The 27,090-nt window shown below is 24.1% G+C and overlaps 13 protein-coding genes across 13 annotated transcripts in view; 7 read left to right on the top strand and 6 right to left on the bottom strand.

The window, feature by feature from the left end:
- DICPUDRAFT_150588 (uncharacterized protein) overlaps window positions 1-1,011 on the top strand; it is a gene marked incomplete at both ends in the record, with an annotated part of 2,396 nt that extends 1,385 nt beyond the window's left edge. The window contains one exon of the mRNA XM_003286539.1: window positions 766-1,011. Within this exon, the coding sequence (XP_003286587.1) occupies window positions 766-1,011 (246 nt within the window). The remainder of the gene's footprint in view (window positions 1-765) is intronic.
- Window positions 1,012-1,682: 671 nt separating this feature from the next.
- DICPUDRAFT_97440 (uncharacterized protein) lies at window positions 1,683-3,977 on the top strand (the record flags this gene model as incomplete). Its single annotated transcript, XM_003286540.1, has 3 exons — window positions 1,683-1,802; window positions 1,968-2,339; window positions 2,455-3,977. The coding sequence occupies 3 exons, from the start codon at window positions 1,683-1,685 to the stop codon at window positions 3,892-3,894; spliced, it is 1,932 nt and encodes a 643-aa protein (XP_003286588.1). The 3' UTR covers window positions 3,895-3,977.
- Window positions 3,978-4,035: 58 nt separating this feature from the next.
- Window positions 4,036-4,756, bottom strand: DICPUDRAFT_54361 (uncharacterized protein). The gene is made up of 3 exons (XM_003286561.1): window positions 4,546-4,756; window positions 4,290-4,471; window positions 4,036-4,218 (listed from the first exon to the last, which is right to left on the bottom strand). The coding sequence occupies exons 1-3, from the start codon at window positions 4,633-4,635 to the stop codon at window positions 4,068-4,070; spliced, it is 423 nt and encodes a 140-aa protein (XP_003286609.1). The 5' UTR covers window positions 4,636-4,756; the 3' UTR covers window positions 4,036-4,067.
- Window positions 4,757-5,239: 483 nt separating this feature from the next.
- DICPUDRAFT_31148 (uncharacterized protein) lies at window positions 5,240-6,238 on the bottom strand (the record flags this gene model as incomplete). Its single annotated transcript, XM_003286562.1, has 1 exon — window positions 5,240-6,238. One exon carries the CDS (start codon window positions 6,236-6,238, stop codon window positions 5,240-5,242), a length of 999 nt encoding a protein of 332 aa, XP_003286610.1.
- A 5,012-nt stretch (window positions 6,239-11,250) lies between these two features.
- DICPUDRAFT_87216 (uncharacterized protein) lies at window positions 11,251-11,646 on the bottom strand (the record flags this gene model as incomplete). The annotated part of the gene is made up of 1 exon (XM_003286563.1): window positions 11,251-11,646. One exon carries the CDS (start codon window positions 11,644-11,646, stop codon window positions 11,251-11,253), a length of 396 nt encoding a protein of 131 aa, XP_003286611.1.
- A 701-nt stretch (window positions 11,647-12,347) lies between these two features.
- DICPUDRAFT_31135 (WD40 repeat-containing protein) lies at window positions 12,348-13,523 on the top strand (the record flags this gene model as incomplete). The annotated part of the gene is made up of 4 exons (XM_003286541.1): window positions 12,348-12,614; window positions 12,691-12,958; window positions 13,032-13,260; window positions 13,337-13,523. 4 exons carry the CDS (start codon window positions 12,348-12,350, stop codon window positions 13,521-13,523), a joined length of 951 nt encoding a protein of 316 aa, XP_003286589.1.
- A 169-nt stretch (window positions 13,524-13,692) lies between these two features.
- Window positions 13,693-15,373, top strand: DICPUDRAFT_150594 (uncharacterized protein; the record flags this gene model as incomplete). Its single annotated transcript, XM_003286542.1, has 2 exons — window positions 13,693-13,973; window positions 14,044-15,373. 2 exons carry the CDS (start codon window positions 13,693-13,695, stop codon window positions 15,371-15,373), a joined length of 1,611 nt encoding a protein of 536 aa, XP_003286590.1.
- Window positions 15,374-15,708: 335 nt separating this feature from the next.
- On the top strand, window positions 15,709-17,049 carry DICPUDRAFT_77484 (uncharacterized protein; the record flags this gene model as incomplete). The annotated part of the gene is made up of 2 exons (XM_003286543.1): window positions 15,709-15,977; window positions 16,050-17,049. The coding sequence occupies 2 exons, from the start codon at window positions 15,709-15,711 to the stop codon at window positions 17,047-17,049; spliced, it is 1,269 nt and encodes a 422-aa protein (XP_003286591.1).
- Window positions 17,050-18,204: 1,155 nt separating this feature from the next.
- On the top strand, window positions 18,205-20,789 carry DICPUDRAFT_46880 (uncharacterized protein). The gene is made up of 3 exons (XM_003286544.1): window positions 18,205-18,540; window positions 18,617-18,917; window positions 18,990-20,789. The coding sequence occupies exons 1-3, from the start codon at window positions 18,403-18,405 to the stop codon at window positions 20,654-20,656; spliced, it is 2,106 nt and encodes a 701-aa protein (XP_003286592.1). The 5' UTR covers window positions 18,205-18,402; the 3' UTR covers window positions 20,657-20,789.
- A 15-nt stretch (window positions 20,790-20,804) lies between these two features.
- On the bottom strand, window positions 20,805-22,445 carry DICPUDRAFT_77486 (uncharacterized protein; the record flags this gene model as incomplete). Its single annotated transcript, XM_003286564.1, has 1 exon — window positions 20,805-22,445. One exon carries the CDS (start codon window positions 22,443-22,445, stop codon window positions 20,805-20,807), a length of 1,641 nt encoding a protein of 546 aa, XP_003286612.1.
- A 705-nt stretch (window positions 22,446-23,150) lies between these two features.
- On the top strand, window positions 23,151-24,959 carry DICPUDRAFT_150598 (uncharacterized protein; the record flags this gene model as incomplete). Its single annotated transcript, XM_003286545.1, has 2 exons — window positions 23,151-24,356; window positions 24,954-24,959. 2 exons carry the CDS (start codon window positions 23,151-23,153, stop codon window positions 24,957-24,959), a joined length of 1,212 nt encoding a protein of 403 aa, XP_003286593.1.
- A 371-nt stretch (window positions 24,960-25,330) lies between these two features.
- Window positions 25,331-25,495, bottom strand: DICPUDRAFT_150599 (uncharacterized protein; the record flags this gene model as incomplete). The annotated part of the gene is made up of 1 exon (XM_003286565.1): window positions 25,331-25,495. One exon carries the CDS (start codon window positions 25,493-25,495, stop codon window positions 25,331-25,333), a length of 165 nt encoding a protein of 54 aa, XP_003286613.1.
- A 111-nt stretch (window positions 25,496-25,606) lies between these two features.
- Window positions 25,607-26,746, bottom strand: DICPUDRAFT_150600 (uncharacterized protein; the record flags this gene model as incomplete). Its single annotated transcript, XM_003286566.1, has 1 exon — window positions 25,607-26,746. The coding sequence occupies one exon, from the start codon at window positions 26,744-26,746 to the stop codon at window positions 25,607-25,609; it is 1,140 nt and encodes a 379-aa protein (XP_003286614.1).
- Between the last annotated feature and the right edge of the window lie 344 nt (window positions 26,747-27,090).

A 27,090-nucleotide genomic window follows, 5' to 3' on the forward strand; every position in this document is an offset into this window, starting at 1 on the left:
TACCAATGTATCATTAAGAATCATCCTCACAAAATTTTTTTAGCTATATTTTAAGTATTAAATGGTTAATTAATCTTTTTATATATTTATTGTTTATGTAAATGCAGTCATATCCCAAAAGAACCTGGTGAATATAAATCAAATTTAAAAAAAAAATTAAAAAAAATTAAAAAAAAAAAAAAATGTCAAATATGTATATATTTTTCCAGTGGTTTATAAAATGAAAAAACTAATTACTATAATATTTAATTAAAATACTATAGTTTTTTTTATTTTTTTTATTTTTAAATAAAAAATAATCATAATTTAAAAAAATAAAAAAATGAAACAAATAAATAAAAATAAATTTAAACTAGAAACAAACCATTATTTTAAAACTGATTTTTCAGGATTTCGACAAAAAATAAGAAGTGAATATTTAATAGAACCGGAAGAATTGTCATACAAACTGATAGATATCATTACCTTTGAAGAGTATAGAGATATTGTTAAACAATGCTCAAACCATATAAAAATAAAAAGAAATAATAAACTAATATTAATTGGTTGTTTATTAGCACAACTTTTTTTATTTATTTTACTTTCTGCTTATTTTATATGGAATGATTACTCCTACCTTACCTCTATACTCATTTGGGGTTTTATTATTACTTTAGTATTTTTTACAAATTTTTTTTATAATATACAAAGCACAAAAGTAAATATACCCAAAAATTATTAATAATGTATTAATACTCTTACTAATTGGGTTTTTTTATAAAATAGATATCTCAAAATTTCGATGACTGTATATCAGATTTAAATATCAAATACTATTCTAAAAATATAATAATTAAAAAAGTAGATAAAATAGTTTACCAAGATTCAGTATTCAAACCTTTTAACAGTGGAACCACTTTAATTAGAATTTATATTTATTTTCAAGATAAACTTGAAGAAGAACAAATAGAAGAACAAGAAAATGATGAAAATCAATATCATAAACCACCAAAAATGTATAATTTAAACTAAAGCAACAACAAAACTAACAATAAAAAACAAAACAAAAAATTAATAATAATAAAAATAATAAAAAAAAAATTTCAAACCAGGCCAATCAAATATTTTGTGTAAAAAATAAAAATAAAATCAGTGTGTGAAAGTGTGGTGTTTTTATTTTTTTGATTTCTAAAACATAAAAAAATTATATATTTAAAAATATTTATTTTTTGGCAAAAAAAATAAAAATTTTATTTATTTAGATAAAATTAATTAAATATTTAATTAATAGTAATTATAGTTATCTTTTAATATTTTATTTTTTTATTTATTTTTATTTTATTTTGTTTGGTATGTTGAAAAACTTTTCAAATTTTTATTTTTTTTTTTTTTTTTATTTAAAAAATAATAAAAATAAATTTATATTTTTATTTTTTTTTTTTAATTTTTTTTTAATTTTTTAAATTTTTTTAGCGAGAAACCACCATCATATACCATTTTTTAGTTTTTTTTTTTTATTTTTCTATTTAAATTAAAGCTATAAATTAATTATATATATATAAAAATATATAAATAATTATATTTATATAGTATTATTTTTATATATCTTTCCTTTATTTATTATATATTTTTGTTTTGTTTTGTTTTGTTTGTTTGTTGTGTTTTTATTTTAATATTTTTTTTAGTGTAGTTTATATTATAAAATGGCATCTGTTGAATATTATATTTTTCAATGGGTTTCCATTATTGTTTTAGTCAGTATTTCTGGTCTTTTTGCCGGTTTAACTTTAGGTATTATGTCCTTAGATATCACTGGTTTAGAGGTATGTATTAATTAAACACACCATATTTAATAATATGCATAAAAATTTTTTTTAAAAATTTTTTTTAAAAAAAATATCATGATTTAAAAATCAAATAATAAAAAATCAATGATAATAAAATAAATTCAATTGCTAACAATTTAATTATCACCCTTATTATTATAGATTATTATAGCTAGTGGTACTCCTAAAGAAAGTAAATATGCAAAAATTATTTATCCGGTTAGACAAAGAGGTAATTTGTTATTGTGTACGCTCCTGTTGGGTAATGTCGGTGTAAATGCTCTTTTATCAATTTTCTTAGCAGATTTAACATCTGGTTTTGTTGGTTTCATTTTATCCACTGTAATTATTGTTATTGCTGGTGAAATTATTCCTCAAGCAGCCTGTTCTCGTTATGGTTTAGCAGTTGGTGCTCACACTATTTATATTGTCTATCTCTTTATTTTCCTCTTTTTCCCATTTGCTTATCCAATTAGTAAAACTTTAGATTGGATTTTAGGTAATGAAATGGGTACTATTTATTCAAGACAACAAGTAAGTAAAAATATTTATAAACTATTTAAAAACAAGAAATTTATTAAAAAACCTTTTTTTATTTTTTTTTATTTCTTTTTATTTCTTTTTATTTCTTTTATCTCTTTTTTTATAGTTAAAAAAATTATTAGATATTCATTCAGCACATGCAAATGAAAGTGGTGTATCACGTAGTGATGTTACAATGTTAACAGGTGTTTTAGATTTTGCACATAAAAAAGTTTCCCAAGTTATGACTCCATTAGATAAAGTTTACAGTGTCGATATTGACTCAATTTTAGATTATAATACAATTACATTAATTTTAGAACGTGGTCACTCCAGAATACCGGTTTTCGAAAAAACAAAATCAAATATTACTGGTTGTCTTTATATTAAAGATTTAGCCCTCATCAATCCTGCCGATAAAGTACCACTTAGAACCATTGTAAATCTTTATAAGAGACAGTTAGTTAAAACATGGGATGATACATCATTAGATCAAATGTTAACAGAATTCAAAACTGGTAGATCCCACATGGCTATTGTTCACAAGGTAAACAACGAAGGCGAAGGTGATCCATTCTATGAGAATCTTGGTATCATTTGTTTAGAAGATATTATCGAAGAAATTCTTCAAGACGAAATTTTAGATGAAAATGATATTTACCACGACTCTAGAAAGAAGAATCAAGACCATTCATTCGATTATCGTACTATTGGTTCATTCCACGGTCCAAAGAATGCTCTCTCCCAATTAAGCACTCAACAAGTCAAAGCTCTTTATGCCTATCTCTCTGGTTCAATTGATGAATTCTCATCACGTTATATCTCTGAAACCGAGTTCATTAAAATGCTTTCAACCAAAGGTGCTATTGTTTTAGACATCGAGAAACCACTTTCAGAAGACAAGTTCATTTACTCTAGAGGTGTTGTTAGTGACTTTTTCACCGTTATTCTCTCTGGTAAAATTGAAATTCGTTCGGGTAGTGAAGGTTTCATTAGCGAAGGTGGCCAATTCTGTACTCTTGGTGTCGGTGCTTTACGTTCAGACAATTTCATGCCAGATTTCACTGCTCGTGTACTCAGCAACAATGTTCAAATCTTAAAAATCCCAAAGAATGTATATGATATTTCTGTAATTTCAACCGATAAAGAATACAATACTAAAATATTTAATAGAAATAGAATCGACTTAAATACCTCACCACAACAAAACACTACTACAACCACTACCACTACCTCAACTCTTGAAAAATCACATAGTAGAGCAATGAGTGGTGGTGGTGAAGGCAGCCAACCAAACTCAACATCGTTAAAAGCCACACCTTACAATTCAATATCACCGTCAATCAACCCATCGCTATCAAATAATAATAAAAATAATAGTAGTGGTAATTTAAATGGTTTAGGTGTTAATGGTAATAATAACAGTGGTCACAATGATAACTCCGACAGTGAAGATGACGATGATTATGATGATGCCATAATATCTCAAAAACCGATTTTGTCAAACACCACTCCAAAAAACAACAATTATTTACACAACATTAGGAAATCAGATTCAAATGTTTAATAAAAATATATATAAATGATAAATTTTTTTTTTTTAAATTAAAAAAAAAAAAAAAAAAAAAAAATATTATCTTTCTTTTCTTTAAATTTTATTTCTAGATTTTTCTATTAAATATAACTTTCTTTATTTTTTATTTTTTTTATTTGTTTTTTAAATAGTTTCTTTTAATTCTTTTATTCGCTGAAAAGATTAAATAATAAAACAAAGAGGTAAACGAAAAACATAACCATATAGAAAACTAATTTGAGCATTAAATGATTACCTAATTTGCTTGTCATTTGATAAACTTTAGTTGGGTCAACTTTATGAAGACCTTTTGAATATCTGTGGATAAATTAATATTATTAGTAATCAAATAAAATATGTAATGGATGATTATATGAATATATATTTACCTTAAATAGTGATAAACTAAAACTGGTAAATTTAAAATGAATAAAAACCATCTAATGGTTAAAAGAAACCAAACTGAAAAAACAGCTTGAATAATATATTCTGGTAAAATTAATTTATTAATTCTTCTTGAGAATTCGATTGAGTTGATATCATTTCCTTCTAAATCAGTTAAAAGTAATAACTATATGGTGATGAAAAATGAAATGTTAATTTTGTTTTTGATATAAATAATGATAATAAGGTTAATATACTTACTTGGATAACAATTAAGGCAATTAAACCACCAACTCCAATGAGTGATAAACAAATAGTAAAGTCAAAACCTGGTGTAGATAATTCGTACATTATATGATATATATATTTTTTTTAATAATGAGATCTTTTTTTTTATTTATTTATTGGGTATTTAGTGAAAAGAAAAATAAAATTAAATAATTGAATATGAACTTAAATATTGTACAATAATAAAAAAAAATAAAATGAAAAAAAAAATTAAAAAATTAAAATTTTTTTTTATAATTTTTAAAAAAAAAAAAAAAAAAAAAAAAAGGAAAAAAAAAATACAAAAAAATAAAGCTTTTTTATATAAATTATTATAATTTAAAAATTAAACAATTAAAATAAGTAATTGAGTCATTAAAATAACTTTATTAAAAAAATATACTTAAAAATGCTTACGATTGCAATTCAAATTGAATGATGTGTGGTTGAGATTATAACCTTTTTTTTTTTTAATTTTGATCAGAATAAAAAAAATTTGTAATTGAAACAGTTTATCTATTTTTTTTTTTTTTTTTATAATATTTAACAAACTTTATTTAGATTTTTTTTTTTTTAATATATAACAATTTTTTTTTTTTTTTAATAATATAACATATTTATAAGATATTATGATTTATGATTTATGATTTATGATTAGTTTATGATTTTTATAAAATTGAATTTTTTTTTATAGTTGACCTGAATATTTGTCAATTCTAGATATAATATGTTTGCCTGGAGTAACTTTTTTGAGAGTTGGTATGAATGGTTGGATACGATTAATGATAACATCACGTTGACTAGGCTCGACAATATCTAAAATCTTTTGGATTACGTAATTGGCATATGGATCTTTCAAAATCTTAAGTAAAACATTTGAAGAGTTTGGAGCATTAATGTCACCTAATATTTCATTAATGATAAGGATTCTTTCGGAAGAGACACCATGTTGAACACATTTTTCAATGACATTACTGGCAAATTTATGTTGACTAAGATTATAGATTTGACCTTGAAGTTTGTAAACAATGGCAGTTTTATCACGTTGGGAACCATTCTCTAAAACATGTTGAATTACATAGTTACCGTATTGATCCTGTACAAGTGAAACGGCACATCGCATTAATTCATCGAGAATTGGTGCAACTTGGCTCTCTGCGCAATGTTCCAAGATTCTTTGAATGACACGACAACCATATGGGTGGGTGGCTAATTGATAAATATGACCGTGGAATGAATCGATGATGAATTGAATGAGATTGGTTGGAATTTTTTCAATACATTTTTGTATAACATGGTTACCATTTTGATCAGTGACACATTGAACAATATGTCCATTTAATTCGCCAATCAAAAGGATTTGTTTGTCCAATTCTATTGATTCAATGGCCTTTTGGATAACACGACAACCATACATTTGAAGAGTTAAAGACAAGATATGACCACTAAGTTTATCGGCTAAAATACGTTTTTGTTCGGTTGTACCATGCTCGAAAAACTTTTGTAATACATAATTACCAAATACATCGGTCATTAATGAATGAACGGCAACAACTACCTCATCAAATACCAATTGTTTCTCTTCAAGACTAGCATTTTCAATTTTTTGTTGAATAATTCTTGATCCAACTTGATCTTTACTAAATTCGGCTATATGACCTTTAATATCACTTAATTCTAATTTCATTTTTAAGTTTCTAAAATCCTCTAATAATTGTGATCTAGCTTGGTATTGTTCAGTAGAATTGGTTGTTGAGGTTGATGATGTTGAAGATGAAACTGATAAACTACTATTACTTGGTGATATGGATGCTGATGTGGATGTTGTTGTGGCAGATGTTGTCGATGATGTTGTTAATGTTGCTGTTGTTGTGGTTGTTGATGATGTTGATGATGTTGAAGTAGATGTTGTTGTTTGTGGATTTATAGTAGTTGGTGTGGTTGGTGGTAATGAGGCTGATGATGATGGTGATGTGCTTGGTGTTTGTTCATTAGATTTTGGGCTAATACTACCAGAAGTGTTGACGTTACCATTGTTATTATTAGCTACAACAGCAGCAGCACTTAATGGCTTATTATTATTGTTGTTGTTTGTAGTACTACTAGCGCTAGCAGTTGCACTACTTGATATATTATTTATATTTATATTATTGTTTAATGTAACAGTTGAATTTTGATTCGAAATATTATTATTATTAACAGAGTTTAGTGTGGATGGGGACGATGACAATATTGGTATATTTGGCTGTGGTGAACTGGAATATTGTTGTTGTTGTTGTTGTGGAATATATGTATTATTTGTATTATTTAAAGTATTAACAGATTGTGGTGGTGATTGAGATACATTGCTATTTGGTTTTCTTTTTGGTTGAAACTCTCTAATTTGTTGAGGTATTACCATGGTTGATTGCTGTGGTTGTTGTGGTGTATAGTGATTTGGTTTTGGTTCAATATAAAGTTCACTATTATTATTTACTAATTGATTTCTATAACCATTATTAGTACCATTATTACTATTATTATTTACACCATTTTGATATTGTTGTTGTTGTTGTTGTTGTTGTAATGCTGAGTATATACCAAATTGTTGTTGCTGTGGAATTTGATGAGCACCTCTGTGGAGTTGAGATGGTGAGGATGGTGAAGAAGATGGTGATGGTTGATATTGATTTACAGATTTCATATGATCAATATTTGGTTGCATATGTCCCATATGATGTTGAATATGAGCTGATTGTTGTGGTGAAGGTTGTTGTTGATTTATATAGCCATGAGATGGTTGATGAACACCATTATTACCACCAAAATATGGAGGGATTCTCTTACCATTTTGAAGATGTAATTGTTGTTGTTGATGGCCTATCTGTGCATGAATACCTTGAGGCATTCTTCTATCCTTCTGTTGTAATAAAGTCATATGTTGTGGGGATTGCTGTGATGGATAATGATGAGATTGGATATGGTGTGGGTGGTGTGGTTGATAATGGTGTTGCTGTGGGTGTGGTTGATGGTGTGGTTGATGATGAGGTTGATGGTGGTGTGGTTGATGATGAGGTTGATGGTGGTGTGGTTGTTGTGATTGTTGTTGTGGTAAATATACATCATTTTGATTACCGTTGGTAAATTCATTTGGTGTGTACATATGTGGTGCTAAAACTCCACCTGGTGAATAGAATTGAGGGTAATCTGAATTTATATCATTATCGGAATCGTTATAACCATCATGATTATATTGTACAGAATGTTGAGGTTTAGGAATTGCGATATTACTTGAGGTGGTAGTGCCACTAATAGTTGAAGAGCTGGTAGTGGTTGTTGAAACACTGCTACTACCTGTATTAATATTATTGCTATTGTTATTACTACTGCTACCTACTCCACTGCCGCTACTATTTGTGCCATTATTGGTTGGAACAAAAATAGGTGAAGGGCTTGGTGATCCTGCTGCAACAGTTGATACTGAAGTTGGTTGTTGAGAAAGTAAAATTGGAATAGTGCCTGGACTAGTTGATGCACTAATCTCCTCACCAACTTGTGAAACCCTTCTTGTGTGTGTTTTAGCTGTATCTGCTGGGCTCTTTTGATAAACTGGTGATGGGGTTCTTGGGAAATCTTGTTGAATCATATCTACTAATGATTTTGGTTTACCATCAAATCCCTCTAAAACAATATCTGGGCTTTGTTGTCTAAGAATACCTGCTGCTGGGAATGGTAATGGTTTTTTAATAGTAGTTCTAATATCTTGTAACTCTTGTTGTGGGTTATTATTGTTATTGTTACTGCTGCTGTTGCTGCTATTAATTGGCTGTTGTGGTTGTGGTTGTTGTATTGGTATTGGTTGTTGCAGTTGTGTTTGTTGCGGTTGTGGTTGTTGGTGTGGATGGTGTGGATGTGGTTGTTGTGGTGGTGGTGGTTGTTGTTGTGGATGTAATTGTTGTGGTTGTTGTGGTTGTTGCATTTCTGAAAAGTTCGTCTATAATTTAATGTTTATGTTAATATAATCTAAACGCTTTATATATAACTTTTGGTTTTTTTAGATTTACTTACATTTTTATAATAAACTTGGTATGGCGAAATTAAAGGTGGTGGCAAACGTGGATCGAGTGGTCTTTGAGAATAATAATAATTATAATAATTAATATCTAATCTTGGATCCTGTGGTGATATGACCTCGTTTGAATTTTGAAACTCCTATATAAAATTGAAAAAAATAAAATAAAAGTTAAAAATTAAAACTCCAATTCCTTTTTGCTACACTCCATTATGTTATTTTCTACTGACCTCTTCTGGGACAATTGGAGGAGCTGAACTACTTCTAGAAATAGTTTGATCTATCCTCGATCTAATTGTTAATTTTGATAAATCGATACCATTAACATCATCAGCGACAATGAAATGATTTGAATCCATCATTTATTACCAATATTTTATTTTTTCTTTTTTTCTTATTTTTAAAATCTTCTCTAAACTGCTACTATTAATTTCCTCAAAGATATAAAACATAAAAAAAAAGAAACTATGAAAATACCAAATAAAAAATTTAAAACACCTTTAAATTATATAAATAAATATTATTCTATGTTCTACTTTAAAATTTTAAGGAGAAACAAAAATACAATTAGTTTAAAGTTGTTAAGAAAATTTTGTTAAAATAAAAAAACTTACGGTTGTTTTTTTTTTTTTTTATTGTTTTTTTGGATATAAAAAAAAAAATTCTGTGACAAAGGAGTTTTTTTTTTATGATTTTTCTTTCTTTTTTTTTTTGAATTGAATTTAATTATCAGATTATCGCTTTATAAAATTATATTGAATTGTTTTATTGTATTATTATTATTATTATTATTACTTTCACCATAATTTATTATTTTCCTGATAGTTTATATTTCTAAATTTTTTATTTAAATTTTTTTTCAAAAGAAAAAAAATTTTAAAAAATTTTTTTAAAACTAAAAAAAAAAAAAAAAAATTAGTTTGGGGATTTTTAAAAAAAAAACACCAATTTTTTAAAATATATATAAAGAGATTTTTTAAGACAGACAACACACAAGGTTTTTTTGAGAGCCCTCCTTTCTTTTACAAATTTAATTTTTCTTTAAAGAGATGGAAATCCTCTTTTCTCAAATTTTAAAAAAAAATTAAAATTAATTTTTGTGTTATAATTTTTAAGGGGAATTATTTAAAAATTCTTTTTATTTTTTTAAAAAATTTGCTAAAAAAAAAAAAAAAAAAAAAAAAAACCCCTTTTTCCCACATAAAAAAAAAACAATTGTTGTTGGGTGTTTATTGTTATTTATATATTATATCCATATTAATGATAATATGAAAGATAATATTGTTTTTTTTATTCCCCCTTTTCTTGTGTTGTAAAAATAAAAAAATAAATTTAAAAAAAAAAGAAAAAAAAAAAAAAAAAAAAAGAAAATTAATTAAATAAAAAAACTAAATTATTGTTATTTTTTTTTAACATATGAATAGTAATATGATATGAATAAAATGGGTCATAAATTACTTTAAAATTATTTATAATTAAAAATATCAGGTTTATTTTTGAAAATATAAGATTATTTATACAAAAACAATAATATTTGGCATTAAATATATAGTAAATATATTGGTTATTATTATTATAAAAACTATTAATTGAAATATTTATGATTTGATATTAAACAACAGAAATATAAATATAATGATGGTGGTTTTGACTTTTGATTGAAAATTTAAAAGAGAAAACGAAAATTATATTTTTTTAAAAAAATATTTTTTTTTTTTTTTTTTGGTGTGGGTGTGTTGTGGGAAATTATTATATATTTTATTTTAAATGAGTAATAAGGGAAAAATAAAAATAAAAATAAATAAACAAGGATTCGATGATTAAATTTACAAATTTGAACAATAACAAGACCAAATATTGAGACAAAAAAAAACAAAAAAAAAAAAAATGAAAATAAAATTTAAATTTTATTTTATCTTTTTGTTGACAAATCCTTTCTCTATTAATAAGTTTGAACGAATATATTTCTGTGTCTTTTTTTTTTTGTTTATAAAAATACTTTTATTTATTTCCAACCACTCTATTACTTTTTTCTTTGAAATAAACAAAAATGAAGGAAAATATATAGATGGGTATCAATTTCTAAAATACATACAAATTATACAACTATATACACAAAAATATAAAATAATATTTATGAAAAAAAAATACAAAAAAAAAAAAAAAAATAAAAAAAAAAAAAATAAAAAAATAAAAATTTTAATTTTTTTTTTTTTTTCGTCTTAATAATTGACCAAAGTTTGGGTTTTTTCAATATTGTGCCATAAAAATATAGTGCCCTCACCAAAAACGAATAATATCATAAAAAAAATTAAAAAAAATTTAAATTTTTTTTCTTTTTCATATGAACACTGTATCTGTAGTTCGTTTTCAATCATTTTTGAATAGTCAAAATGAATAAGCAATGAACAAATAAAAAATAACCAGTTTTTTTTTTTTTTGGTTGTTTTAACAAATAAAAATATAAATGAATTCATTTAATTGAAACCTTTTTATTTTTTTTTCGTAAATAAAAAAAAACGAAAAATGATGATTTAGATAAATACGCATCTATTAATTTTTTGAATATATTTTTTAATTTTTTTGGTTTTTTTTATTTCTTTTATTTCTTTTTTGTATCTATTGTTATTTATTTATTTATTATTGATTTAGGCAATTCTTTTACCTGAATAAAAGTTTTCTTCTGGATGATAAATTCTTTCTTCAATTTTAATATCTACAGTTGCTGAAATTGGTGGGAGTTTAGTTTGAACAAATTTAACAAATTTATCAGCCATTTCAACATTGGCATCGATTTGAACTAATCTTTTATTAACTTTTAATTCGTATTGTTCACGTGATCTCTTATCGGTGTGTGGTGATTTAAGAACAGTCCATTTTTGAAATGTGCTTGGGAGTGGAATTGGACCAACAGTTTTAATACCTGATAATTTGGCAGCCCATGCAATACGTTTAGCAATATATGGTAAAACGTGGTCAATACCTTGTAAATTGAAATTTACAATTTTACGACCATTTGAAACAACTGTTTGTGAAATTGACATCTTTTTTATTTATATATATATTTTGAGAAGAAAAAAAAGATGATTATTTATTTGGTTTTATAAAAATGTACAATAATAAATAATAATCCTTTAAGTAATAATAAACTGTAAATATATAAATGTAATTTGATTATTTCGTTGATGAGAAAAAAAGAAAAATAATTTTTTAAAAAATTTTTAAAAAAATAATTTTTTTTTTTTTTTTTTCAAAAATGATTTTTTTTATTTTTTATATTTAAAATTATTTTTTTAATTATTGTTTTATTTTGGTATTAAATTATTATAATAATAATATAAATGTTTAAATAGTTGTATTTGTGTCCAAATTCAATATAGTTTATCAAAATATTTAGATAAAATTTAAAAAAAATAAAATAAAAAAAAAACAAAACTCATCATTTTTTTGGTTTTTACAATTCCAAAAACAACAATATTATTTAAAGTAAGGGTTGAAGTTTTAAAAGAAATTTATAAAAAAGCAAATATATAATTAAACAATCCTATTTTATTTTTTTTTTTAAAATTTTTTTTTTTTTTTAAATTTTAATTTTTTAATTTTTTTATTTTTTTTCATTTTTTTTATTTTTTTATTTTATTTTTTATATATATTTTTCCTTAATTAAAAATACTATAATATCTTTTCTAGTTTTATAGGTACAATACTAAAGATAAAATAAACAATTGTAAAATAATATTAGAAAATGAAAAGATTTCGTACACATTTTAATGGATATTCAGTAGAGTTTAGTCCATTCGAGGAACAAAGATTGGGTTGTGTAACATCACAACATTTTGGTATTATTGGAAACGGTAGACAGTATATATTGGATGTATTAGAAAGAGATATAGGTTCATTTAAACAATTTGATACAAGGGATGGTTTATATGATTGTACATGGAGTGAAGAAAATGAATGTCATATTGCATCTTCATCAGGAGATGGTTCAATTAAAATTTGGGATACACAAGTAGGATTCAACTCATAATATATATAAATGGCATTTACATTGTATTAATATCGGGATTTTATTATTATAACTTTAGGCACCAAATGGTGGAAGACCAATTAAAAGTTTTGAGGAGCATACAAAAGAGGTTTATAGTGTAGATTGGAATCTTGTGCATAAAGATACATTTATTACAGGTTCATGGGATCAAAGCATTAAAATATGGAATCCCAGAATGGAAAGATCACTAAAAACTTTTAGAGAACACAGATATTGTATATATAGCGCTATTTGGTCACCAAGAAATGCACATATGTTTGCATCTGTTAGTGGTGATAGAACTTTAAAAATTTGGGACTCAAGAGGTAATAATGATTTTAAAAGAAACATCTTTTTATTAAAAGTTATTAACAATTGTTTTTATTAAATGCTATTTAGATAATAGATCAATAAATACTATCAAAGCACATGATCACGAAATTTTAACATGTGATTGGAATAAATATAATGATAAAGAGGTTGTTACAGGTTCAGTTGATAAAACAATAAGAATTTGGGATATTAGATATCCAGATAGACCAGTTCAAATTTTAAGAGGCCACACTTTTGCAGTTAGAAGAATTAAATGTTCGCCACATTCCGAATCGATGCTCGCTTCTTCTTCATAGTAAGTAGTTTTAATCAATTTTTTTTTTTTTTTTATGGAAATATATTAATATCAATTTTTTTTTAATTTCAATTAGTGATATGTCAGTTATAGTTTGGGATAGAGCAAGAGAACAAGATCCAATTTTAGCTAGATTAGATCATCATACAGAGTTTGTTGTAGGTTTGGATTGGAATATGTTTGTTGATGGACAAATGGCATCTTGCTCTTGGGATGAACAAGTTTGTGTTTGGAATCTCGGAAGACCACAATTCCAAAGATAAATTTAAATCCCAATATAATTATAAAATAAATAAAATAAAAAAAGAAGAAATTTTTTTTTTTGAAAATCCTACAATATAGTTGTGAAATTTTTATAATTTTTTTTTTTTTAAATTTAAATTTTTTTTAAATTTAATTTTTCATTTTCGATAATTTATTATCATAGCAGAAATGAGCAGTAGAAAAATTCATCATTTAGATTCATCTCCTCCATTATCATTTTTAATTATTAAAGATAATAATAAAAATACAGAAAATACCAATAAACCAATAGTACAAAATGCTGGTAGATTTAAAAAAGTTCAAATAACAATATTAAACGAAGAGAATGAAAATAATAGTAGCGATAATAATAATAATATAGAAATATGTAATAATAATGATATAAATAATATTAAAGAGGGATTAAACAAATCAGAAGAGGACAATGAAAATGATAAACTTTGTAAAATGTATGTATTTTTATTGATATCCTTTATGGATGGTTATAATTGGTTATATACTAATCTAAATTTAAAATAGATGTAATAAACAGTTTTCATTATATACCTGTCCAAGATGTAATATAAATTATTGTTCATTGGTATGTTTCAAATCACATAATAGTAGATGCAGCACAGAGTTTTTTGAAGGGCAATTAAAGGATAATTTAAAGAATATAGAAAGAGTCTCACCAAAAGAGTCATTGACATTCTTGAAAAGAATGAAAGAGATATACGACGTTGAAGATTCAAAATTTGAAGAATTATTATCAAAATATAATTTACCAAAAGATGTAACATTAAATCAATTAGATGAATATGAAGATTATGAAGACGAGGAAGACGAAGAGGATGATGGTATAGATTTAGAAAATTTAAATTTAGATGAAATGACAGAGGAGGAATTATTGGCATTGTTAACTAAGGATGAGCTTGAGGAGTTTAATAAATCAATTAAAGATGGAACAATATCAAATTTAATCGATGAATGGGTACCTTGGTGGAACATTAATGTTAAAGAAATAGAAAATAACAATGGGTCATGTAAAATCAAAGAAATAGAGGACGATAAAGATGAAAGTATTAGGGAAGAAGATAACGAAAAGGAATCAAACGAAATTAAATTATTATTATCAAGAATACCAATAATCTATAAGGATATTCAACCTTTATCTAAATTAATCAGTAATAAGCCATCAAAATCATTATACTTCCATTTAATAGATATTTTATATTGTTATTGTTTTCTAACGAGAACATTCAACGGGGAGTGGGGTTTAGAGGATAACGGTATCAATAATAATAATAATAGTAATAATAATATAGATGAGAATAATGATACACTTTTGGAAGGTTGTAAATTAATTTTAGATTTATCAACAGTTTTAAAATCAGCACCATCAAATAAAGAACATTTAGCATTGTATCAAGCACATTTATCATCATTAAATTCAGTGGAGGGTGTTATAAAGAATTTGTTAAAGTCAAGCCATAGTAGTCAAATCGAAAATAATAAAAACCAAGGGAATATTTACTTTTCTTTATTTTTATTAGAGGATCTTATTTCAATATTAAATAATCAAAGTTTTATATTATCATCCATTTCACATTTATTCAGGTCATTCAAAAGTTCAATTGCTATTTTAAAATCAAATTATAACAATAAAATAAAAGAAACACCACAGAAGCAAGATGAATTTAAAAAAGAGTACCAACTATTATCAAATTGCTTTGAAAATATTAGTAAGAAGTTATTGTTTTTCTTGTCATGGGTTAGCAGCGAAGATGAAGATTCATTTAAATTATTATCAGCTCAAGTTTATAAATATTTTAACTCTGAAAAATCGATATTATTAAAAAATAAAAAGTAACAATAAATAAAAAATAATAGGACCATTATACATAATGGTCTTTTTGTAAATAAAATAAAAAAAGCATATAAAATAAATTTGGTTAAATTTAAATTTATATATTTAGTTAAATTTATTTTATGCCAGTTAAAAATAGGGGAAGTAGTTACAACCACATCAACCATCGGATTTAATGTTAACCAAGTTGTTTTTATTTATTAAATCATGAAACAGTGCTTTATAAAAAAAAAAATAAAAATAAAAAAAAAATAAAAAAAAAATCAGAACCAAAATTTTTATTTTTATTTTTTTTTTTATTTTTTATTTTTTCATTTTATTTTTTTATTTTACCAAATATGCAAACATCAGATCATAGTAATAATACAGATTGTAATAATAGTAATAGTAATAATAGTGATATATCGAATAATAACAATGCATATATAACAAAAAATAAAGTTAATGAAGAGTTATATTATCCATTCGATATAAATTATTCAATCAAAAAGATAGATTTGTTGTTAAGTTCATTATTATATAACAGTAAAAATGAAAATATTAAACAATGTACAGATTGGATAGTTAGATTACCACCATTTTGCAGTAGATTACAGGCAGGCTATAAGTATGTTTTTATAAAAAAAATAAAAATAAAATAAAATAAAGGTTTACTAAAATTAATTAATGTTATTAAAAGTTGTGGATTTGTAGCATTAAGAATGGCAATAGAGTATTTGGATAGATCATTTCTAGAAAAAGAATACATTTCAGAGTTATTTTTAACAGCAATCATGAAAGGGTACACAAAAGAAGGTGAGATGTTTTCAGCTTTTCACTTATCAGAAATTTCAAATTTAATATTTAATAATATAGATTTTAGTTATATTAAAACTACAGTCGAACAGCACCCAACAGCAGCCGATATTTTAAATCAGTTATCAAATGGTAAGCCAATACTTGTACCCTATGATGCTGATCAAAATTGGAGACCATGTTCTGGTGGTGGAAAAAAAGCCCACTGGGCTATGGTCATAGGTTTTGTAATACCAAATTTAAATAAATATAATAATAGCAGTAATAATAATAGTAACGGTAATAATAGTAATGATAATAGTAATAAAAATATTTGCCCAATAAAATATAAACTTAAAATAAAAAATAGTAACAGTAATAATAAAAGTAGTAGCTATATAGATTATAACGGTTATTATGAAGAAAGCCCTTATGATAATAGTTGCAATTTAATGTTAACAGATGAAAAATATAGAGATAGATATATGATTTTAAATAATACAAGTAATAATATAAACAATAACAATAACAATAACAATAACAACAACAACAACAATAACATCATTAATAATAATATGGTTTTAAAATTTTATCAAAAACTAAACAATAGTTTTAATAGATTATCATTTATAGATGATGATTATGATCAAGACGATGAAGACGATTTAGAAAATGTAGATGATAACGATAACAAAAATAAAGCAAAAACTTTAAATCCTGATGAAATCTTTTTATTATGCCAACATGGTAAAAGTCAAATAATTCAACTTTGGGAATTAACAACATTATTAGAATCAAATAGTTCCTTATCTAAATTTCCAGATGAACGAAGAGATGATTCAAGATGGATTATTCCAAATGATTTATCAGATTTAAGAAATAAATGGTTGTTTTTTAATAAATAAAAGAAATCAAAAATCCAAAAAATAAAATAATAATATAAAATAAAATAAAATAAAATAAAATCAATAAAATCAATAAAATCAACCAATCAGATTAAATCAAATCAATCAACAAATAAAAAAAAACAATTCTGTACTTCTATTTCTTTAAGACTATATATTTATCAAAATAATAAAAACAAATAAATAAAAATATAACTTATAAAAAATTGACACACCCTCCAAAAATAATAATAACAAAAATCATAATGTATTAGTAATAAATATAATAATAATATTACTAAAAATTTTAATAATAAATGGTATGTATAAAAGTATGTTATATATGAATATATTTTAAAATATTGTTATTTTATTATTTCTATATTTTGTATTGTACAACTTTTTTTTTGTTTTGTGTATTAAAGTTACAATTAGTATTATATTTTAAAATGGGCACACATAGTTTTTGGTGTGTTGTGTTGTGGGGTGTTAAAATTTTTTTATTTTATTTATTAAATATATAAATAATGTAATATATCTATTTTAATAGATTTGGCTAAAATTTGATTTATTTTAGTATTAAATCTATTGAACTTATATATAGAAGTCTATCATAAATATTTTTTTTTTTTTTTTTTTTTTTTTTTGTAGATAATAAAAAATTCGGACTATATAAAATTATTGGTAGTTTATTATATATTCGTTTATACATACCACACACAATCATTTTAATTATAAAAGATAAAAAAAAAAAATGGTTATAAAATTTTCCCTAAAATATTTTAGGTTTTGTTTGGTTCTTTTTATTTATTTATATATATGTTTTTTAGTATTTATAATCAATCTTCTATATAAAGATAGAGTAATATCATTGTTTCATATTTTTATAACCATAAAGAGAAACACACACAAACAACCAAACATTGTGATTATCATTTTTTTTTTTTTTTTAAAAACACCATAATTATAATCATCATCTTAAAAAGAGTAATATTTTTAAATATAATAATTATTTTATAATAATATTGGTATTTATTTAAATATTTAATAGAAAATATATTTTTATTTTATTTAATTTTATTATTTTTTTTTTTAATTATTTTATTTTATAATTTTTTATTTTAAATCATTTAAATAAAATCAAATTATTATTATTAATTTATTTCCTTTTTATATATTAAAATCAAATAAAGGAATAAGGAAAAAAAAAAGATTATATAAATTTTTTTTTTTAATAAACGAATAGATAAACAAAAGATTAATAATAATAATATTAAGATAAATAATAATAATAAATATAAAAAAAAAATAAAATAATAGATATTTATAATAAAAAAATTCACATAGATATTTAATCATATAATAATATTAAAAATGAAATTAATATTTTTTTTATTTTTTTTATTATTAAAAATAATAAATTCAACATTAGTTTATCCGAATCCCGCAGATTTAGTGCCAATTGAATTAAAACCAATCATTTCAATTGGTAACTTTTGTCCTTATAAAAATGTATTGTATAAAATAAATAGATGTTTAGGTGTAAATATTTTTTTTTTTTTTACTAATAATTCATTATTTTCAATAGTATGGAGTTCAAGTCACAATCAATAAAATCAATTATCTGTTAGTTTTAGATTCACAAAATTCTGTTACAACTGTATTTTCAAGAGAATGTAAATATGGATGTTTACGTTTACCAAGAATGTATTTGCCAACTAAAAGAACCATATTTGATAAGGTAACCTCGAAAGGATTTTTTAAAGATTCAACTGCATGGGAGGGTAATATAGTGGGTGAAAAAATAACATTAAATCATAATTTTACTACTAAAACAGAAATTAAATTGGTTGCAGTTTCATCACAATCAAGACCACCACAAAATGCAAGTATGTATCATATAAAAATAAAATTTAAAGTTTTTTTTTTCTTATTAACCTTATTTATAATAATGATTATAGTTTGTCAAGCATCATCAATTTTAGCAAATGGTGTTTTAGGTATTGGTCAATCAAAAGAAATTAATTCATTCGTTAGACAGTTTACAACAATGAACAATGTACCACCAGTATTTTCATTAACAATGTGCCCAGAGAACCCCAGAATTTGGTTTGGAGGGTATGATCCATCAGTATTAGATAACCCAAAAAAATTTGCATTTACAAAATCAGAAACAGATTCATATAGTTTTACAATTTCAAACGTATATATTGGCGGTAATACATTATATCAAGTATCAGATTTCGTATGGAAAACTGAATTGGACACAAGTACACCATTCATACATTTACCATCATCTGTATTCCATCAAGCAATTCAAGTGTTAAGTAGAGAGAGAAGTTTCAGTAAATATTTTAGTGCTAGATTCTTTACTGAAAGAAAGTGTGTTTTGAATCCACTTACAAATTTTACTGTCGAGCAAATCAATGAACTGCTCCCAACTTTTAGAGTGGTCTTTAAATCAAATTTACCAAATAGTGAAATTACTCTTAATGCTGTGCCATCTTATTTAGTTATCCAGGGGGATAAAGCTTGTCCAGGTATTGTAGAATCTTTAGATTACAACTCAAGATTCGGTGTATCTTTATTTATGCAATATATGGTCTTATTCGATCAAGTAGAGGGCCGTGTTGGTATTGGTAAAGCAAATTGCAAACCTAATCGTTGGGTTGTTGGTAGTGATTGGGATGAATGTAAAAAGAGTGAGGACGATTCCGATTGTGAAATGCAAACTAGATCTCTTAAATGTATCAGTCCAAAGAATAAACGTCTAAATGAAACATTATGCAAAAATGAATTAAAACCAATATATCAAAGACCATGTTATAGATCAGAGGACGATAGTAGTGCTGTTGATGGTGATTCTGCCGAGTCAATGGAGGAAACCATTGCACCAAAACATACCAATACAAGTAGAACTAGAATGAGAAAAACACCTGCACCAGTCGTTAAAACCAAAAGACCAACAACAGGTTGTGTAATCGAGCCCGGTAAATGGAAAATTGAAGGTACATGGTCAGATTGTGACCAAATTTGTGGTACAGGTGCCCAAAGACGTAAGGTTATTTGTGTTTCTAAAGATGGTGAACTACTAGAAGATATTAAATGCGACGCTAAAAGTAAGCCACCATTCGAAAGAGTTTGTGGTGTTGGTAAATGCTTAGCAGAGTATCACTGGGATACATCAGATTGGTCAGGTTGCTCAACTCAGTGCGGTGAAGGTTATCAAACTAGATTTTCAACATGTATCGATTCATCAGTTTGGAGAAATGTAGATAATTTAAATTGTAAAGGTCCAGAACCCGTTCTCAAAAGAGAGTGTCTGGGTCAACCTCTTTGTAGCAAATATCGTTGGGATTGGGAACCTTGCGAACCAAATTGCCCGGAAATGGCATATGTATATTGTTATAATGCTACTTCTAAAGTCGATAACTCTTTTTGTAAACAAATTCCAAATATTTTCATCCCCGTAGATTGTAAATGTTATCGTACTCGTAAGAGTTTAGGTGCTGCTGATTCCACCCTTGGCTCAGAAAGTTCAAATACAATAGGTTCTTTAATTAATTTTAAAAGTTTCTTATTAAAATTATTAATTTTATTAATTTTAACTTTTATTTATTTAATTTAAAAATATCTTTTATCTTAATAGTTTTTTAAATTATAAAATTCAATAAATATTTAATTTATTTTAAAAAGAAATAAAAAAAATAAAAAATAAAAAATAAAAATCTTCTCCATACCAACATCGATCTTTAACTAACAAATTTTATATTATTTTAAACAATTATTTTATTTTTTATTTTATTATATAGCTTTGAATAATTTGGTTTCGAATAATATTTTTTGTCATTTTCATGATAGAAAGTTTGAATATTATGTGATTGAGATAGTTTTTGGATAGTTGTGTTGTTATGATAATCTACATTTTTAATTTGTTTAGAAAATAATATAGTCTCTAATGTTTCTGGTAATGGGAGAATAAAATTTGGTATTGATGTGCCCCTTATTATTAGTATCTTTATAAATTGTGGAAGATTTTGATTGGATATTATTGTATCTGATTTGTTAATTGTTAAGTCTAATAATTGTATTGAGTTTGGGAATGGTTTCAGGGTAATAGTTTTTGCATTATCAAATTGAGCTTGAGTGTAAATTAAATCTAATTTTAATGATTTTAAATTATTAAGTTTTTTTAATTCTATAGGTTGTGATTTAAAATTTACTGTGCATGATATTTCTAAATTTGATAAGATATTGATTGGTAATAGTACTGAGCTTACTTTTTCTAAATAATAGTATTTTAATGATTTTAAGTTTGGGAATTTATCAAAGCTAATAACATTGCTTTGATCTAGTTCTTCTTTCGATGTAATTGCAATATATTGAATGTTTGATGCATTTTCGAAATGTGACCTAAAACCTGATAACGAGGTTTCCAATGAAGTGAGTGATGCTGGGAAACCCCTACCGGTTTTGTTCCTAAAAAACATATGAGACAGCTTTAGCTTTATCAATGTGGGCGGAAGTAAGTCTATATCTAAATTATCTATCATTGAAAAAAAGCCTTTTCTGATTATTTCTAATTTGGTTAATGATTGTAGCAATGGAGCTCCTTGTACCAGTATCGAGTCTGCAAAAAATTGAATAAAGCAATTATATGAAACTGATAGCTTTTTTAGGTTGGTGAATTTTTTGGCGATTTCTAAACTTTTTATTGGTTTATTGTTATCTTCAGTGTTGCAATCTAGTCTTAGTGATTCTATGCTTGATGGTAGTTGTTTGAAAACTGATGAATATAGCTTATAGGATTTGCAATATATAAAATGTTTTAAATTGTTAGGAAAGTGTAAAGTTGTCTGGTAATACTCGGACGTTAACTCTAAAGATTCTAAACCTTCTGGTAGAGCTTGATTATAAATTGGATCATCAAAAAGACATGATAATACTAAATGCTTTAAAGTGTATGGAATATATCTTTTTTTCATTATTTCTTCACCACGAAATCCTAAATATAAAGTTTCTAACCCATTCATTTGATATGATAGGTTTGATAAATCTTTGATGTCTTCTTTTTCAGTTATTATTATATTATTGTCGAATCTAAGTGATTTTAAAGTTGGGGGCACTGATATTGCTTTGATTTCTATTGATATTTTGCTTCCTTTAATTTCTACACTTTCAATATTGCTTGGTAAGTTGTTGAAAAACTCTATTAAGCTTTTTTCTCCACCAAAACAATTAACCATTATTATCGATTTGATGAAATAGTTATCTTTAGATTCTTCATATGATTCTAATGTTTTAAATTCCCTAATTCTCCAATCATTCACTTTTATTAAATATCGATTCCATTTTTGTATTTCGTTTTTAATAATTTTATTCCTCCATAATTTAAAAAAAACTATACTATTATCCATTGTTTTTATTTTATAGTTAAATTAAACAAAATTAAATAATGTTGGATTAATTGTTCCAAATTATAAAAATTAATTTTGTTTTAATATAAAATTTTATTAATACTTTTTTTTAATTTTTTATTTTTTTTCATAAATTTTTAAATTTTTTAAATTTTTTTTTATATTTTGGCAATTTAGGCCATATCAAACACTATTTAGGTATTCCAAGGAATGAAAACATCAGATAATAAAATAAAAGTGTAAAGGTTTCAACATAACCAATGGTACAATTAAAATATATACTTATTTAAATTAATCTAGAATCAAGTAGCTCATATTTTTATTCAATAAAGTTTGTTAATTATTCTTTATTATCTATTTGTTTCATTACCATCTTATTCACTAATAAAAAAGAAACAAATTTAATGGTCACCAGATCAAAAGTAATTAAAAAATGCTTAGTAAATTATAAAAAAATATCATATTAATTTAATATTAAAAAACAAATTTTTTTTATTTATTATAAACTTATTTGATACTTAAATACTCAGTTTTGAAAGAAAAGATTTTTTGTGCCCCTATCCTAAATATAAAAGAAAAAATAAGTTAATTAATTTTTTTATTTTTTTCAAGATTTTTTAAAAAAAAAAAATTTTGAAGTTATCCCAAATCCAATATTAATTTAAATTTTTTTTTTTTTAAAATTAATAAAATATAAAATATCCAATGGAGAATAATAATAGTAATAAAGAGTTTAATGATTATTTATTTTTTAAAATAATAAGAAATAAGTATTTATTTTATCAAATACTTTATCACAGAGATTTATATTATACAAATGAAACTGTTGGTTTTATTTCAATTCAAGATTTATTAGATAATCAATTTAAAAACTATATTACATATTTACAATTATATTCAAATGATCCAAACACATTTAAATATATTCCATATTCAGTAAATAAGCTATTGGCAGTAGATTATAACATTCTACTTTCACATGACACTTTTCCAAAACACTTTCCAGTTACAAATTTAATGCTTAAAGAATTCAACCAGCCTTTATTGACCCCATGCCATTTACCAAACACTTTGGTTTCATTAGAACTTGAAAGCTTTGATTATCCATTAGATCCAGGTTGTATAAGTGAGTTACCATTAAACAGTCTAAGCTTGTCCTCATATACATCACCTATAGAACATGGCATTTTTCCATCATCTCTAACTAAACTGCAGCTTTATAACTATAATGAGCCTCTTCTTCCAAATGTTTTACCCCCATTGCTAGTTTATTTAGAACTTCAAAAGTACAACTATCCATTAGAAGCAAACTGTATTCCATCTCTTGTCAAAAATTTGGTTATGGGGTCATTCAATCAACCATTGAAACCTTACATACTTCCTTCTTCTATTAATTCTATTTCAATGGAGGCTTTTGACCAAATTTTAACAGAAAATTGCTTACCAAATTCTCTCACAGATTTGAGCTTATTCCTCTTCAATAAACCTCTGTCCCCTGACGTTTTACCACAGTCAATTGTATCATTACAACTTGGATGCTTTAACCAAGTCCTATATAGAGATCTTTTACCAAGAAAGCTCGAAATATTGAATCTAGGTAAATATAACAAACCTCTTTCAAAAGATTGTTTCCCCAGCAATATTAAAAGATTATCATTAGATTCATATGATATAAGCGAAATTAATTTTATACCAGAGAGTATCGAAAACCTATCGCTAATGGGGAAGAAAAACACCATAACACAGCTTCCTTCGAGTATTAAAGATTTAACCATCAGAGCTTGCTCGGCTATTATAAAAGGTTTAATTCAACCAGGTTTAACTTCATTAGTTTTGTTCAACTATAATTATTCTATTTCATCTGATATTTTACCAAATTCAATAGAATCCCTTTGGATAAATGGTAAAATGGTCAATAATCCTAAAAATTTTTCCTTCTTTCCCAAAAATATTGTACACATCATTATATAACCTTTTTTGGTTCATCCAATTGTAAATTAAAACAACAGATCCATATTACAAATTGATCAAATTCATAAATACAAATTAATAATAAATAAATAAATAAATTAAATAAAAAAAAAAAAAAATTAAAATTAAAATAATAAAAAAAAAATTAAAATTATAAAAAAAAATCTAAATACATTCAATCAAATTTTTAAAGAAAAATAATGGAATAAAAAAAAAAAAAAATATTTCTCCCATACTCTCTCTTTATAATAATGATACATTTAAATAATCATATTTTATTTGTTCAAATCAGAATCAAACAAATTATCTCTTTTTTTTTAATCTTTTAGAAAAAAAAACATGAATGGTCATTTATAACTCTATTGAGTGCTTGGACATATTCATACTTCGTTTATACAAAACTCATTTAGTTGTTAGACAAATGGGGAATCTGGAACTTTCACGATTCCTTGTTTTGTTGTTTTAACAACGCCCCAAATAATTAAAGAAACAAAATATAATATTAAAATAATAAATCTAAGTTTTTTTTTTAAAAAGGTTTGATTTATTTCAAAAATATTATTTTAAAATAATTAATATATTAATTTTATTATTATTGATATACATTGAATTATATTATTTTTGTTTGTCTAAAAACATCGATGAAGTTTTTTAAAAAGATTTTTTAATTTTTTTTTCGTTTGTTCTTTTTTTTTCTTTTTATTCATTTTTTTATTTTTATTTGATCAAAGAAAATTTTATTGATGGTCTTTAAAATATACATTCACTATTTATTCATTAATGTAAATATCAATATCAAAATCAATCACAACCACACCCACATATATTTTAAAAAATAAAAATAATAAACACATTTTAATTTAAAAACTTTATTTATTTTAATAATACAAATATTTTATTTTATTTAATTTATTTTATTCTCCTATTACTATAATGTTTGCGTTGTTTTTCATATTTAAAGATCTTGGTGTTGAGTAAAAGAGAATTTCTTTTAAATTATTTCCTTCGGCATATAAAAACTTTGGTTTCTCATACTTTTTAAAAAAGAGATCAAAAGCTTCTAATAAATTACCACCCATTTTGATTTTATAAAAATTAATTATTGATCCATCTTTTGCACAGATATTAATTTTTTCGTTATCTTCTGGTTTGCTAATTACAGGAGGAAAAATTTCTGCTACAGATTTTACTTAAGGTGATGAATTTGAATCTGATGAGTCCGAATCTGATGAGTCTGATGATGAGTCCGATGATGAGTCCGATGATGAATCTGATGATGAATCTGATGAGTCCGATGATGATGAATCTGATGATGAATCTGATGATGAATCTGATGATGAGTCTGATGATGAATCTGATGTGTTTAATAATGAAATAGATTTTTTTGGGACAATGGCAGTATTTTTTGTAGAAGGTTTGTTATCATTCTTTGATGTTGGTAATAAATAACATAATGGCCAAATTGAATTTTTATTATTAGATTTTTTATCAAACTGTATTACTGAAGATTCTGGGAAAAATTTTTTATAAAGCTCAAGAGTTCTTTCATATTTTGACCTTATAAATTTGTGATTTTCTTCAACTTTTAAATCTTTCTTATCTTTAATTGAATAATGAATCTTGAAACCCAATAACTTGCAAAAATTTTTATACCCAATAGTGTTTAATACCATTTCCTTCCAAAATGAATGAACTAATGGTGGTGGAAATAGTCTTGAAGATAATATATTCGAAGATCCATAATCCTTATCCATAACTTTTAATACCATAAATTTAATAAATTCTATTTTAATGTTAATGTTGATTGCTGCTGAAACTAATAAAATTGGTTCTGAATTAAATTTTTCATTAACTTTTTTAAATAATTCTAATGCTGTTTCTATTTCTCTTACACCAGTGTTATAAATTGGTCTTGAAGCTGGATTATTTTTAATTTGATTAAATTTAAAATTTTCTAATTCTTTAATTTTATTATTTAAAACTACTATTTTATCTTCATATTCTTTAATTTGTTGTTGACTCTTTAAATTGAGATCTTGTTTATGCTTTATTCTTTTATTTCTAAGTTTTGTTAAAATTTGTTGAATTTCTTTATCTTGTTTTTTTTCATCATCGCTTTCATCTGAACTTGAATCTGATAAAACTTTTCTTTTCTTTGATGCACTACCGTTTCCACTCTTTTCGTTGTCAATAAGCTTCTTTAATATATCACGAAGTTCAATTTTTTTTTTACCAAAGGAATCTATATTTGGATCTCTTTTTTTAATTTCAATTTGAATTTGGACGCTTGTTAATCTACTTAAAGCTTTACCACCAACTGAATAACCCATTATTTATTTACAATATTTACTTTTTTTATATATTTATTTTTCTATTTTTAAATAAACAAAATATAATAAAAAATGATTTTTTAAACTAATTAAATAGTGTTTATTATATTTTTTTGGAATTGAAATTATTCGAATAAAAAAAAATTGAGAAATTAAATGAAATAAAATGATAAAAAAAAATTAAAAAAAATTTTTTTTTGTGAAATCTGGATATTTTTTTTTTTATAATATTTTTTTTAATATTATTTCTAATTTTTTTTAATTGTTTATAACCTCAACAAATTATAGAATGCATTCCGACACAAAAATGATATAAATATAAAATGAAATAACAGTATTGATTA

The sequence above is a fragment of the Dictyostelium purpureum genome, assembly GCF_000190715.1.
Source record: "Dictyostelium purpureum unplaced genomic scaffold DICPUscaffold_74, whole genome shotgun sequence".
Taxonomy (NCBI): domain Eukaryota; phylum Evosea; class Eumycetozoa; order Dictyosteliales; family Dictyosteliaceae; genus Dictyostelium; species Dictyostelium purpureum.

What these genes read in the sequence shown, in the direction of transcription:
- DICPUDRAFT_54361 (XM_003286561.1), bottom strand. Translation starts at nt 4,635, where the DNA reads ATGTACGAATTATCTACACCAGGTTTTGACTTTACTATTTGTTTATCA. An exon ending in TTGCCTTAATTGTTATCCAA is followed by an intron (nt 4,472 to 4,545) that starts GTAAGTATATTA and finishes ATCACCATATAG; the next exon opens with TTATTACTTTTAACTGATTT. An exon ending in TTAGTTTATCACTATTTAAG is followed by an intron (nt 4,219 to 4,289) that starts GTAAATATATAT and finishes ATTTATCCACAG; the next exon opens with ATATTCAAAAGGTCTTCATA.
- DICPUDRAFT_46880 (XM_003286544.1), top strand. Translation starts at nt 18,403, where the DNA reads ATGAAATTAATATTTTTTTTATTTTTTTTATTATTAAAAATAATAAAT. An exon ending in ACTTTTGTCCTTATAAAAAT is followed by an intron (nt 18,541 to 18,616) that starts GTATTGTATAAA and finishes TATTTTCAATAG; the next exon opens with TATGGAGTTCAAGTCACAAT. An exon ending in AAGACCACCACAAAATGCAA is followed by an intron (nt 18,918 to 18,989) that starts GTATGTATCATA and finishes TAATGATTATAG; the next exon opens with TTTGTCAAGCATCATCAATT.